This window comes from Myotis daubentonii, chromosome 3 (genome assembly GCF_963259705.1).
Source record: "Myotis daubentonii chromosome 3, mMyoDau2.1, whole genome shotgun sequence".
Taxonomy (NCBI): Eukaryota; Metazoa; Chordata; class Mammalia; order Chiroptera; family Vespertilionidae; genus Myotis; species Myotis daubentonii.
Genome location: NC_081842.1, coordinates 99,991,654 through 100,007,917, shown reverse-complemented (window position 1 = coordinate 100,007,917; position 16,264 = coordinate 99,991,654). Strand labels below are relative to the sequence as shown.

General features: G+C 33.7%; 1 protein-coding gene across 7 annotated transcripts in view; it reads left to right on the top strand.

The window, feature by feature from the left end:
* ROBO2 (roundabout guidance receptor 2) overlaps positions 1-16,264 on the top strand; it is a 690,593-nt gene that overhangs the window by 533,604 nt on the left and 140,725 nt on the right. For all 7 annotated transcript variants that reach the window (XM_059688089.1, XM_059688088.1, XM_059688085.1 and 4 more), the window contains exon 7: positions 2,622-2,633. In XM_059688089.1, the coding sequence (XP_059544072.1) occupies positions 2,622-2,633 (12 nt within the window). The remainder of the gene's footprint in view (positions 1-2,621; positions 2,634-16,264) is intronic.

Below are 16,264 nucleotides of genomic sequence, written 5' to 3'. Positions count from 1 at the left end.
AAACTAATAGAAAGAGTTATTTATTTTTAATAGGATTTTTTTTTTTTTAATCAGCAGACCTTGTGGATGGAATAGAGAGTTTAATCTGTGTGGTGTATATTTATAACTCATCCAACACTGAATACTCAAACCGGCCACAGAAAAAAAAATCTCCATAATACAATAGAAAGTAGAATAAAATATTGTTTAAATATTTTAATCATTAAAAAAAGCAGTTGGGATTACTCATGCTACAGGTTAACAGGAAAAAAATAGTATCTATGATATTTTTTCTGTGCTCATTTTTCTATGCACATAAATGAAATGTTCAGTCCTTCCTTTGCTTGTTTTATTAGAACAGGGTCAACTCTGACCCAATAGGCCACATCTATTTCATCAATTTAATGCAGGGACACAGTTTATTTTAATTTGCTGATTTTGACAATATTCACCTATTGGGGTTTTGTTTTGTTTTGTTTTTGTTTTGTTTTGTTTTTCTGGGATTAAATGCTGATATGTAACAAAGACAAGAGATTTTATTGTGATGTTTCTGCTAAAATTTTATCACAATGTTCACTTTAGCCAAATGGGGAAAAGGAAAATAAATTTTATAGTCAAAATCTGAAAGAGTGACTTAGTAGTTGGTTTTCCATTTCAAAAATGTGGTGAAAATAGTCTATACAATTTAACTTGACAGCAAGCAGCTTCTTTTGCTGACTTGACAAACATAAAATTTGAAAGAAATGATGGTGGACAACAAACCTCCTAGCATTTATATTCTAATCAAATAATTCATGATCTAACAGAACTTTTAAGATTACCTTCAAAATGTGTTCACTCAAACTGCATATTTGTAAACACAATGTTTCTCTATTTTTTAATTGCTCAAATGGCTTTGCATAAATTAAGACTTCATTGGAATAACCATCTTGCTTGTAGGGCAATAATTCCTTAATTTTTTTGAAACTTACTTAGACTAAGTAAAAAACAAACGTGTTTTTTTTTCTTAAAAAAATGATTTCTCACCATGGTTTCTTCTTTATCACTGTTTAATAGCATAGAATCAAAATGCTGCTTTGTTTCTATGTATAGGAAACTTACGTTTAAGATTCAGCTTAGGATGGCACATGAAAATGCAAATTTAAAAATGAAAGACAGTTTTCTATTGGACATTGGCAAAATTAATTGAAATCTTGTCAGTGAGAATAAGCCACAACTTTATGATGTTAGTCTGTTGTCTTATTCTTGGTTATTATTTTCATATGTCCCCTACAACAACAAAAAACAAAAAATAAATTGTTGCACCTTGGGCATATTCTTCTATTCCTGTTACTATAGTAAACCCATCATAGACTATGGAGCACGCTAGAGTTTTCATACTGCTACTATAATTACTTTATTTTTCTTTGAATTGTCTTAACCTCCCCTTTCAATTGTGAATATTACAAAACCATGGATCTCACATAAAAGCAACTCTAGTATTGTTCAGAGATTGCACAATGTTTTTATTATGATGTGTGTGTTAAGTGAATGAGTATCTATAAACATGGTTTGAAAGGCCATATGTATCTCATCATTCCTCATGAAACATCATCAGGATGAAACTAGCCATCAGTTCTAGAGTCTCATTTCATATACATTAGAGCTTCATTTGCTAGGATATGGGTGAAATGCTTGTCTAATAAATTTATATTTTTAATGTATGATTTTGTAAAAGTTTAAATGCTACTACATGTATTTCTTCTTCATTTAAAAAATAGGACCATGTGTTCTATATTTGCCTATTGCTTTTTATATAAAGTGGTTTACTATCTAAGTTGATTTAGCATTACTCATTTTTTAAAAAATGTTAAATGTGTGTCTTATAATTTCTGCGCATTAATAAAAGAGGCAACTTATTACTACTTATTTTAGTAATTGAAAGTTAGAGTAAAATAAAAATAACAATTTATTGAAGCACCAGTTTGAAAGCCATTTTCAGTGTGAACAGGAATCAACTTGTCAGTCATTGTTTCCTGCCCTCTGCCAAAATAAGAAAAAGCTTAACAGTAGTTAGGGAGCTACTCAGCTGAAGTCTCTAAAGATGTTCCAACCTATTTGTTATATTTTCATCTGCCCTGTCCAGGGATGAAAAGTGATGTGATCTTAACTTATTACTGGCTGAAAAGCAGTGTCCTGGGCTTTTCTGTAGTCCTATAATGGTTCTGACTAACCATGCTTAAAAACCAATTGCTATTTAAATCAGACAGTAAGGCCTTCTTTTATTGACATGACATTTGCTAGTCTGTGACTTGAATAGTTACAGTAATCAGATTCTTAACTTTACAGTACCACAAGGCTTTTTAACTCTAAAAACACCATTGAAATTATAACTATAGGTAAGTGATGAAGATATGACTTTACATAAAATTTCTCTAATTGCTTATAGTTAATCCTGGCATACAAAAATAATTACTTTCTTAGAATTACATTATAACGTTCAGTTTTATCAAACTCAGACATTCTGTTCATACTTGAACTACGACTAGAAATCATTCTACTGTCCATACTTAAATGTAACATTACACATCATGCATTCTGATAATTTTCTTTTCTTTTAATTTCTTTTTTATGTTCTCACCACACCATTGTAATGTCTACAGCTCGCCCTGTTGGTAAGTAGCCATCCTTCTATCCATTTAGCATGGCTTTGTACAGTTCTTCATAACTCATGCATAGTAGAAATTGACAGAATGAAATATATTCATCCCTGTTAAAATATTGCTTGAGGGACTGTCTTCTGTGAAAGTTGTTTCTGATCTTTTCATCACTTTGATAAACAATTTTGTAGTGACTTCTACTATTTTAACAATGAATAGGTAACAATTTTCTTCTAAAAGAATATATGAGTGGTTAATATTATAAACTGCAAACTTTTCTTGAGAAAAATATAATACTCTCTTTTTCTGGTATGTATAAAATAATTATTAGTTATGTTTGATATTCAAAAATTTGTTATGTATGAATAAATTAAGAAGTTCTATCATTTTGTGTACTTCCCTTATTTTAAGCTGCTTGGAGTCTTTGCTTTTTAAGAGCATTTTAACTGCTGCATATTTCTTTTCTGCATACCTATTTAAATAAATTTAGTAGAATGCTTCAAATTATTATAAATAGTTATTTAAACTAAGAGGAAAAGAAAGTAATGAGCTATGTTCTTTGGCATGAAAAGTTTGTGGTTTCAATATATTTCATCCTTCATTTGGCTTTGCAAAATTGAAGTGAACTGCTTTTGCTTGCAGTAATATAAGTGGTTATTATTGGTAAATATTTGGAAGATAAATTATTTTTAAATTCATTGATTTAATAACCTAGCTGTATTTTTTTAAAGTTTAGCTTAACCTACCAATAAATGTGTTTAGGTAAAAGAAACCTTGGTAATCCTATATAATAAAAGTATAATATGCCAATTGACCAACTAGTCGCTATGACATGCACTGACCACCAGGAGGCAGATGCTCACTGCCGGAGCTGCCTTCTGTTGGTCAGGCACTCACCCAGAAGCCAGACTCACTGCTGGTGAATGCAGTGGCAGTGGCAGGAGCCTCTCCTGCCTTCGCTGCAGGCAGGCCATAAGGAGCAAGGGGTCCTGGACTGTGAGAGCCCCAGACTGCAAGAGGGATGTCTGACTGCCAGCTTAGGCCCAATATCTATGGGGATTGGGCCTAAGCCAGCAGGCGGACACCCCCCAAGGGGTCCCGGACTGCGAGAGGGCACAGGCCAGGCTGAGGGACCCCCCCTCCCTCAGTGCATGAATCTCGTGCACTGGGCCTCTAGTTGTGTTATAAGTAAATGAATAGATATATGCATAAATGGATGATGGTTGAATGAATGAATGAATCTAATACACTGCTTCTTTATTACACAAAGATATCTCAGTAATTTACTCAATTCAACATAGCTGTATAAATGTTCCATCTTACTTTAAAAGCTTGTCATTATTTGATGCATATTGGTCCAAATTTATAATCTTCTTTCCCATTTGCTGAAACAAGACAAACTTTATTATTATATTAAATTCGTGCACTCGGGGGGTCTCTCAGCCCAGCCTGCACACTCTCTCAATCCGGGATGCCTCCGGTGGGGTCCAGTCCCATTGCAGCATGGCTCTGCTTCCCCAGGCCTGTGGGCCAGGGGGAAGGGACCAAGAGGCCAGTCTAATCACAGCATAGCTCTGGTTCCCCAGAGCCTGTGGGTGGGGGGAGGGACCAAGATTTCCAGATCACAGCATGGCTCTGGTTCCTCAGAGCCTGCAGGCCAGGAGAGGGACCAAGAGGCCAGTCCAATGGCAGCATGGCTCCTTTCCCACAGCTCCCTCTGGCCGCCACGCTGCAGGCCAGGACTGACTTCCGCCGTAGGCGGCCAGGACCCAGGACTGACTCCTGCCATGTGAGGCCAGGACCCAGGACTGACTCCTGTTGTGGGCAGCCGAGACCCAGGACTGACTTCCACTGCGCCGGCCGGGCCCCTAGCCTGGTGTTCGGTCATCCATCCAGACGTTTAGGTCGTGACAGACCCAGCCTCTTTATATATTAGGATAGTATAAACTTACATGAATAGAAAGTATAATAAAATCAAACTTTGATTTCTCAATCTGAATTTTTGCTCTAGTATTTCTGAGCAGTAATTTCTTTGTCAGTTATTTAATATCCTTGATTCTCAGGTTCTTTTTCTATAACACGGGGAGAGTAATACTGACTTATAAAGCTGCTGTAGGAATTAATTTAGTTCAAGATTGATAATTTATGTGAATTTTTTATGCCAACATTGGTTAACATATTCCTAGTTTCTGAGAAACATTTTTTCACATTTTAATATTTTTGAAATACAGTTATGGCTTACAGTTAATTGAACATAAATGGCAGACTTTCTTTAAACACAATTATTAAATTGGTCATGCTTTTTACTATTGATGTTGTTAGAAAACTGAGGAATAGATTATAGTTTTAAGCTTCATTTTTTGTATTTATAAGAATTCATACTACTGTGATAACTTTGCACATTATGATATGGCATCAAAAATCAAGAAGTGGCCCTGACCAGTTTGGCTCACTGGATAGAGCGTCGGCCTGGGGACTGATGGGTCCCAGGTTCGATTCCGGTCAAGGGCATGTACCTTGGTTGTGGGCACAACCCCAGTAGGGGGTGTGCAGGAGGCAGCTGATCGATGTTTCTCTCTCATCGATGTTTCTAGCTCTCTATCCCTCTCCTTTCCTCTCTGTAAATAATCAATAAAATATATTTTAAAAATCAAGAAATGAGTGGGAAATAATAAAATAATAACTATTAATTAACAGGAAAAATCACATTTAATTTATAGATCTTTATATAGCGTAACCATTTGCCAATGAACCATGACCACTTGATTTATATTATTTCTAAAGTCCCCCCCAATAGAACAATTTGTTAATAATTTCAAATATATTTTAAACTCATAAATACAAAATATGTTGTTTAGAACTTATTATGCACATAGAGTAGTATTAAGATGCATTTGTCATGTCCAAGGCACTTGAAAAGTTACTTCTGTTTTTTATTCTGTTTCAAATGATTTCTTAGATTCCCATTGGACTGGAACTAAAGAATAGCTTCTTGACACATTATACTTTATTCTGGGAAAGCCTGTCATTTAATAAATCTATTTCAAATGATGTATGACAATGTTCAAAAATATGAAGAACTATACTTTAAACTTGACAACTACTATTAATTTTGAAAACTGAATGATGGATATGCTGTTATTGGATCACCAAAGGAGAAACTGATAATGAAGAAATTAGCCTGCTTTTTCTTTACATCAACTTTGTACATCAATTTTAATTCAGGAACTCTAGATATGTCACCTTTTATTGAAAGGTCCAAGGATACAAATCAAATAAAATCTAATTAAATATTGAAATAATAGAAAACTATATTAATGTTAATATTTGTTAGTGGACTATGTAAGTTTTTCAACTTTGAATCTCTTACCAATAACTTTAAAGGTAAAAACTGGAGAAAGGGGAGAAAAACAGCTGAAGATATAAAATTTATAAAAACTTCAGTGAGTTGTTCCTATCTAAAGCTTTCAAATGAAAATTAGAAATAATGCAGATTCCAGAATACTAATAGGTTCAGGAACCTATGCCTACATTGTATGCCAGATGCAACTTGGCAGTCTGTGTGGAAAGTACATTTAGAAATCATTATAAACCTCTAAACCGGGACTTTTGTCCAAATGCATGACTCCCGTGAGCTATATCTGAGTTAAAGAATTGGCAAATCTACGTGTGTACTTTACAACTGGCATAAACTCGTCTGGCCTGTGCTTTTGAGAGTGTAAGAATAAGTCTTGCTGTAGTAGAGGATCCTCAGTGTGGAAAATTTTACTGAAAGCAGACAATCACATGCTTGCCAATGGAGGATAGCATTCTCCAGATTTCACTTACTCGTCTTCTGTGTGTTCTACCTTTCAAAATGAGCTCTTTAATCCAAGTCCTTATTCACTGGTTACCACAAAACCTAGACAAATGCCATTTAGGTCACTAAAAATTCACCAGCCCTTCCTATGGTTTTGACTTTTTACTGTCTCAGAGGCACTCTTTCTCTGAAGAGTAACAGGACATCCTAGGACACAGGTAACTGCAAATGCTGAAATAGTCATTTATTTAACAAACACTTCTGATTAGGTAATTGATAGAAGAAAATGATCTAAATAGGGACAAATATCTCGCTTCCTGTACCCATCTGTCTTATTTTCAGTTGGAAGTCTTTCCCAAGCTTAAAAATAAAAAAAGAACATCTATTTTGGAGATGGGCAACACATTTTTTCCAGCAGCAACTCAAAACATGATGAGTAATTTGGAAAAGAACCGGCAAACCTACCAGCTGCCTTGCTTGTGAAGCTGAGTCCTGCTTCGTTCAGCATCTCAAGCACCATATGCTAGGTGCTGATTGCCTCCAGTGTGGAAACTAAAAGCTTCACTTGTTTCAAATATCAAAGGCAAACTGACAACACATAACTTTAGAGAAACTTCCAAGTATTTCCTAATTTAGTGACTCAAAAGTATGTTTCCTTTGGATAGAAGAATATAATTGTCCACACATACTTATAAACATGAGTTTATAAGTGTTGAGAAAAATGTTTCCTTTGGATATAAGAATATAAATATCCACACATGCTTATAAACAAGAGTTTATAAATATTGAGAAAAATATGTTTTGGGCAAAATCCTCATATTTTATTATTATTATTTTAAAGGAGCAGCCACTATTCTAAAGAGAAATTTACAAGAACATATATTTTTCAAATCCTTTAACTGCTCAAATACAAAAATTAAATATATATTAATTTTTGAAAGTTCTATTTGAAGTGCAGTTTTGTTTTAATATGCTCTGAAGCATTTTATTGAGGCCACCAAGAAGTTCAATGGAAAAGAGTGATTAAAATACTCATTTAGGGAAAATTATAAAACAGACATTAAGTCTTAGAGTAATGCAAGTGATATTTTCGACACCACTGCACTGCACCCCGCCTTGAAAACTAAAAAAACTGGGAAACTTGTAGGTATCTTGTAAGAACCCTTTCATGCCGAGAGCCACTTTTCTGCAAAAGACATCCTGAGTCTTAGGTGGAAGCCTATGGTTTTACTCCCTGCAGACGTTCTTCTTTGGACAAGCTGTTACCCCATGACCTGAGGTCATCATCTCCCTCCTACAAGCACTAATGTTTCCTGCATCTGGCACTAATTAGCTACTTTATGCAGAGTCCCATTTAATTATTTTAAGCATCACGTTTTTTATTGCTCCTTATGTTTTGATTAAATAGCAGTTTAAAACAAGAACATTCTGTTTTGTCTTGTATATTCCAACAGAGTTTCCATAATGTGAAACATTCAACATATCTTAAGTTAATATTCATTTTTGGAGAAAAAACAAGTACTGGTTACTTCACATGCTTAGCTGGTTTTAGTCACTGATGTGATTCTCTTGGAAGGGCCTTGTGTGTTTAACAATGTCTGCTCATTGCCTCTAAATTAAAGAATAGGTATGACATTATTGAGTCAGACTTTCTTTTCCTCACACTTTAGTGAAAATGTTTCATTGTCTTGGTATTGACTGGTACTATAACGAAGTCTGGGGCTTAAAGAATATTTTTATCCTTGTCTGGGATGATCTTTACTAAATAAATACCAATGTAGTTCCTTCTTCCACAACTTTGTTGGGTTAGATCTTGGTCCTGGTCATCCTGGATGCAATAAGCCATTTGAATCTGCAGGGCCATGTTTTAACTTACTCTCTTTTAAGAATATTTTCTCCTGTTTATTTCTGAATATGTTTGTTGTCTTTTTTCTTCTTTTCAAATATATGAGTTAAATTGACTTTCCTTGGTCTAAATTCCATATTTATTAACTTTTCTATAATAATTTTAATAATTTTGAATTTCATTAATTTAATTTTATTTATATATGATGTCTTGATTCCTATTTATCAGCTCCCCAACTTTTTAAAGGGCAACTATCATTTCTTCATGTTTCTAAAGTAGAGTTTGCTTCTTTAATTTTATCTTATATTTTGTTCATTTCCTAGTTAAATTTGAATACAACATTCTTAATCTCCTCTTGTGTTTTAGTCTCTTTATCCTTTTTTTAGTTCTTCGTTTCTCATTTTTGAGAGATCCTGTTATATGTAATTTCATTTAGATTATGAACAACTATTTATTCTAAAGTATTTATGTTTCCTTGGGTAATTATTGGAAGATACAGATTCTTTATCTCCAGGGGGGAGGGCACCTTAAAATTTTGTAGCAGGCTTGTCTTTTTATTCCCTTGAATACCTTCTCCCCTGACTTTTAAATTTCAACTGTTAATCTATAAAGCTGTGTCTCAGATTTACCAAATCTCTCTCTTGATTCCTGATGCTTCATTCTCATCAAAAGATTGTGGAATGGTCTCTCACAATGTAGACAGACAATTCTTGTAAAATCAGTATTGATAGAGGACTGTGTTTTGAGACTAGTTGGAGGTCGCAATGCTTTCTCATTTTCCTCCAGACTTGACTATGTTTGGAAGGGGTACTTCACAATTTGGGTTTGGAGATTTGGGCTATGGTAGTTTTCCCATTTTATTCATTTATTTTATTATATTCAATAGGAGAAAGTTGAGCTATAAGTCTTTACCCCATTATCTTAACCTAAATATATAAAAAGTTAAATATTCATTAATTTTGGAGTCTATTCAAGTCAATTAAAATAAACATAAAGCATGTTAACTTAGTAGTTAAAAATCAAAGTTTTATAGCTCTGCCTTGGCGGCTCAGTCATTTGAAGCATCATCCCATACACCAAAAGGTTGCAGGTTTAATTTCCATAAGGGCACATACCTAGGTTGTTGGTTCAGTCCCCGGTTGGGGCACATATGGGAGGCAACTAGTCAATATTTCTCCCTCGCATTGATGTCTCTCTCCCTTTCTCTCTCTGTAAAATCAATAAACATTCCTCAGGTGGGGATAAAAATTTCAAATTAAAATATTATAAATAGCAAATATTAGAAAAATGTGAATTATCTGGCCAGAAACAATATTATGAAATTAGTTTTATGAGATTTTACTACCTATTTCCAAAAAGAAATAGCATTAACATCACACTTGTAACAAAGTAAAAGGTTTTACTTTTATGAGTACTTTGTAAACAGAAAGAACTATCATGATATATATTATAATATAATTTTATAGTATGTGTGTCTGTGTATATATATTACATATAAAAATGAAAATTATATCGCTATATATTATGTATACATTAGGCATATACATTATGTATATATGTACAGATATACATACTGTAAAATATGATGTGCATTACACCTGAGTATTATATCGTGTCATTTAAATTACTACATTACTTATTTAAACATATAAGTGTTACTCAAGAGAATAGTACATAATTATATTTATTAGAAAATATTAACCAAATTAAATTAAAATTTGAGTTAAATATATCTTAATGCCATTTTAAATCTCTCTCATGACATTGCTTCTCAGATTTATTCGCGATGTTATTTTCATCTGCCTTATAAAACTATTAGCTCTTTGTCAATAAGTACATTATTATATTTATCTTTCTGCTGCCTCTAGGTCTAGCATAACGCTATATATGGTAGGGGCACTTCAAATGTTGGTGCAGTTAATTGATACACACATATGCATACATAGGTAATACTTGACTAGAAAATGTTTATGCAAGCATCTTTAAATAGGGCTATAAAAAGATTAAGCAACGTTAATGGTAACAGGCCAATCACATAGTCCTCATTCTGCTAGTAAGAGATAAAATACAACAAAAAGAAGGCACTAATGAGTTAGGATGGTGCCTTACTAAGCGTGTAATTAATGTTATTAAGAAACATTGCAGTTGCATATTAAAATTCTGTTAACTAAGCAGCCCTCAGCATAAGTACATTTGTTTCTTGGTTGCAAGTTTTTTTCCCCTTTTTTTATGATTGGCATCTTCATGCAATCTTTTTCTAAAAATATGAGATAATGGGATGTGATCAGCCCTCGTGGTTTCCCTGGATGCTGACATGACAGTTCTGGCAAGTTGACAGGTTAAGTTAGTGAAAATGGATGTCATCTCTCACCATTTACTTGAAAAGCCATTGTTAAGCTATAGATTTTTTCTCCTCACCTCCACACTTACATCCTCTTCTACCATCATATGAGAAGTTTTCCCAATTAAGGATCAAAAAATAATTTTTTTTACTACCCTATTCTGCTGGTAAAAAAAAAAATGATTTTTTAAAAAACAATAATAAAAATATCACTTTATTTAATAATTTACTAGATTTTAAGCTAATACTATTTTTCTTTAGAATCAATAGTTCCTTAAAGAAAACAAAATTTTATTATTTTATAAATTGTACTTCTTCTTATTATAGTATCTCAGTCAGAAAAGTAAGTAGAAAGGTAAAGCTACTATTAGTAAAAGACAGAATAACCTGGAAAAAAATGAGATTTGCAACTCAACTCAGAATCTGTTTAAAATTCTGACAGATTTTCTAAGAAGTTCTCAACTTATAAATTTTGTATAATTCAAAATTTCTATGAAATTTGCATGTTGCCTCTCAGACTGGTTTACTATATTTACATGATTTTTTGTATTTACCTATAATTAAAGTGAAATATATTTTAGTAATTTGAAATATAATGTATTTCAAAATTATATATATATATATATATATATATGTATATATATATATATATATATATATATATAATGTACTTTATGAGTTAACTTTCACATTTATTGCAATTTAACCTTTAATGCTTAAATTGGACTTGCTAAAGCCAGGAAAGACCATTTAACATAAAAAAATACATGGTTTCACTAACATAACCTTATATGGTTTCACTAACATGATCCTTCAGTTGCAGAAACTTCAATTGGACTGACAAAGAGCAGTGAAGCCAGGTGAGGGTAAGGCTGCCCTGGTCCACTGGAAGCCTCCTGTCTCTAACATAACATACAGAGTTCCTCTGTGAGGAATAGCCTCCCACCCTTCCCTCCTTACCAAGTCAATGTCTAGCTCGCTTTTTCTCTTTCTCATTGCCTTCCTGACAGTTGGAGATAGACTGAGTCAGGTTACTCTCATAATGGTGGACATCCTGAATTTCAACACTTAGCATGTTCACCCTGTTATGTCATGTTTGATTGTTTTTATGTGAGTTTCCTCTGGTTGGCAGTGAGTTCCAAAAGTCAGAGATCTAAGTACCATCAGAACCGGACACAAAATGAAATCAATACATTTCTGCATAAAATAATTGATTAGTTATGAGTTAAAGTACCAACCAATATCTGAATTTTTCTACCACAGTTTTATTACCAAAAGTTAGGGCCAAGTATAAAATAGCTATGTGTGTATAGCTATTTACTCTAACAGTGATTTTATATGCTTGCCTATGAGATCCAAAAGTGCAAGATATTTTGAACCTCATTTGACTTTACTCTTTTCAAACGCATTCTGTCTGCTCTCTAGATCTCAATAGAATCATTTCATTTTGGTATTCTCACTGTACTTTTCAGAGAAGAGCATATTATATGTAAGTATAAATCAAAGAAAATGATTTAACTGCTATCACAAAATGCTTGCAGATTGTTTTGTGTGTGTCACACGTACCACCAAAATTCAGTACGTGTGACCCTTCCTTAACATTGTTTTCACAGTTACTATACACGTCAATGCAGAAGGCCACTTATAGTATTTTATAGTACACTATGTGATATATTTGACTAGTCTGATAGCTTACTTTAGTCATCAGATTTTGAATAACCAGGAATACTTTTAGTTTAGCTATTATATAAACCCTCAAATTAGTCTTCCCACAATCAATAAATTTCATTAAAAGTGATTTAAAAATGTAGAGTGACAGCTGCATAATTGCAAAACATCTCCACTTACACAAGGATTGAGTGCAATTTATATATGTGAGATTTCTCATGGTGAAGAGTAGAATGGGAAGTTCAAATAGGTTGAAGACTCCAAGGGCTATGATTCGCTGTAGTCATTTACTTCCTTTGACCACTTATTTGATTTCCCATATTTATGAAAGCAGTAAACCATTTAGTACTTTTCTTTTTTCATTTCAACATAAAAAACAACAATTGTTGAGAGAAAGTGAAAGATATAGATATTGTTTTTATTATAGAACAAAAAGGTTTTAATATTAGCTAAATATAAGGTTCTGGCTAAGATAGAAACATATCACTCATTTAGAAGAGGTATTGTTATGAACCCAGTAAGAAAATGGTTAACTGGAAAGATAGGAATTTTAGCAATTTAATCATTTGTATTCATTGAATAGTGACAAGTGAATAAAATGTGATTAAATTGGCTTTATAAAAATAATCATTTTAAATCCTATATTCCTAAATTATATTTTCCATTATAAATATATTGCTTCCTGTGAAGTGAATTATATGTTAATAAGTTTCAAATAAAATATTTTATGACATTATGCATTTCCAATATTATTAACAGAAATACTTTTGAAATCAAGTGAAGTGTTAAATAGTAAAAACTAAATAGAATTAAAGAAGTTGAAGAAACAAATAATCATTTATCAATTAGAAGCCACACTGTTCTGATTATAAACTGAGTAAATATTCATCTCTCGCTCTGGATCTGTATTGCATTTTAATGAAATGACTTTTTGTTAGCCATTTCTTTTCCATGGGATATGCTTATAACTAATTTTGGTAGGACTTCCTAGACTGTTGTTACACAATGTCTATATTTTTCTATATAATTTTTGTCACTCTGGAATGATGACTACTCACTTATAGTCTTTGTGGCATAAATTTTAAGTTTGGGGTGGGGAAAACTCTCTACAGATGGATATATCAGAATCAGTTAGAAAATTTTTTCAAACATATTTTCTTTGACATCCCTCCACCCAAATTATTATAATAGTGAGTCACTATCCCTGGTGGGAATGTGTCATATCTTTCGAATGATGAGATAGGAAATAAAAACAAACACACAAACATTGAATATTTGCTTTAGATCAATAATTATTTTTTAAAAAACTCCTGTTCCAAGGCATTTGTTTAATGTTCACTTTTTGGGGTTTTGTGCAGGCCAAATGAAGGCACAATTCAATGCAGAATGGTAGACAGCATCCCAAACCAGTAAGTGCTTACAACTTGAACCGAGGAAGTAAAACACATACGGGGAGGGAGGTGGGAATAGAGAAACAAGGCAATGCAAAGTAAGGGCAAGTACCTTTAAGTAGGAAGAACACAAGGAAGTACAAGATAAGAGTGTGTTAAGGTTAATCATTGTGGACAAGGTGGATCAAAGGATAATGGATATCAAGATGGGTTAATAGCAAGAGCAAGCAAATACATATGTGAGCGATTGGAAGTAGACTGGCCTGCTGAAACACTGGAGTTAGTTTGGGGACAAGTGAGTGCCAGGGTGGTAAAATCTTAGGGCAGTCGATGGAAGCCAGTATGCTACACTGAGGAAAATAATTTGCAAGCATTTCAATGACAAGCAATAGAAAAAGGACTGTCAGCTTTTGAATCAAGAATTACTGGTAATAAGTATACTTAAGAAAGGTTGTACTTACAGGTATTACAGACGGAGTAAGATAATAGGTTTTATGCTTTAGTAATGAAAGCAATTTCAGGAAAAACATATTGTTATGATTTTAACAATATTATACCATATTAAAAATCATACCATATAATTTTCATCCTTCTTTTCAGAACTAGACACAACAAATTCTCAGTCAGATCATGGTTTGAAATGAACAAAATTAATGTAGTAGTTCAGTGTTTAGGAGTTTCAACTATGGCATCAGATGGACCTGAAATCAAACCTGACTTCCAACCTATTGCTTTAATCTTTAAAAACACTGTGCACCCTTTGTAAGACTCAGTTTACTAGTCTTCACAACACAATTTTAGCAGTTAAGACACGGGGCTCTTTGAATATTAAATAAAATCATGTCTGGGGATGTATTAGCACACTCGCTGGCACTTAATAAACACTCAATTAATCTTAATTATTGTTATTGTATTAAGCAATTTGTGACTCAGCAAATCATTCACACAAGCAAATGATGGAAGAGTGTACTTTCTAATTTTCCTTATAGAATGTAGCAGAATTTAACATTAAAATATTAAATAGCACAAGAAGTTATTTTCTACTTGAGTTTAAGATACAAAGTGCAAAATGTTTATTATTACAAAATAAGCCATTCACTCTGGCACATTATAGTCAAAGAAAGAGAGCCTCTGAGTGTGTCTGCAGCCATCCTGTCACACATTAATGCATGCAACTGTGCATGACTGGCTCCGTGTTCATGCTTGCCATAGAAAGTCATATTTCCCATAAAGAACAACTCTGAACATGATGTGATTAACCTTTAGGGCCCTCCATCCCCTCATCTCCAAGCCCCACCTCATGCTTGGCCTATGCTTTCTACTCATGTTCAGCCAACTGATTTCCATATCACCCACTCACTCTCACCAGTGGGAATTAGCATAACAGAGCTGTAGCGTGACTTTGATTGAAGCCAGCTTGGGCTGAATGCAGTATCAAAGCATAATTTAGCAGAAATCAAATCTAATTTACTGCGCATTGTATTTAAATCTCAAAAACCATTTCAAGGAAATGATACCAGACCTCTGATCTTAATTGACCTTTTCATATTTGGGTCTACTTCTCTAGCAATCACACAGCATACTTTTTGATATAGCTATTGTTCTTAAGTTGTGGTGATTGAACACGAAATTGTGCTACTCTGTTTTCTTCCTCTCATTTCTTGTTATGGCTGCAGCAATAAGATCTAATCATTTAACAGATTAAGCAAGTAGGTTATTATATCATCATTACAAAAGATTCTTCTCATGTTTGGGGATTTTAGAGAGGATATAAGTATGCATTTTATAGTCTTTTGTCTTAGATGTACATAAGAGAATTGCCATTTCTGTAACTGGCATATTCTTCTGGAGCTATAACTCAACCTCTGTAATTCACATTGGGTCTAAATGTGTGTTTTGAATTGTCATCATGAGGACCTAATCGTGTTTCCTTATAGTCAATGAGAGCCGTCTCAGAAACTCCATTTATTGTACAGCACACTTTGTGTCCTTGAGCTGTGTTGACAAAATGCCACCTATCTGCCTATTCCCTCCCACTGGTGCTATCAGCCAAGTACTGCCTTTCAAACCATTTTTGTGCCACCTGCCAGAAATACTGGAACTGTGAAGTGTTATCAAAAGAATTATTAACTCAGTTTTCATTTCAAAACCTCAAAACTAAATTCCTGTAGCTGATATCCCATCACAGAAGATTGCAGAGAGAGTCTATAGAAGTAAAAGTGATTGATGCGATCTGTTTTGATGGTCGCCTTCGGGAGACAATAGGAAAGAACGGACATTTTCTGAGGTTGAATACTCTGTAAATCTTTTGCTAAGTTAAATTATTTAATATCTTAATTTTTAAAATGATTTGGAAAGCATTTGTTCTTGAAAAGCTATTCGAATTTTGGGTGAGAACAGCGGGGATATGATCTTCTTGCCCCACGTGGTTGGTAAGAATTGGAGTTTTGCCAGTGCTGGGAGGGCTGTACAACCAGAGGCGTTGCTGCTGGAGGATTCGCTCAGTTCAGATGGTGCTTGAAGGGTGGAATGGGGAGCAAAAACCCACGGTTTTTCCACCTAAAAGCGATGAACAGGGAAAAGCCAGCAGCTAGCCAGCCC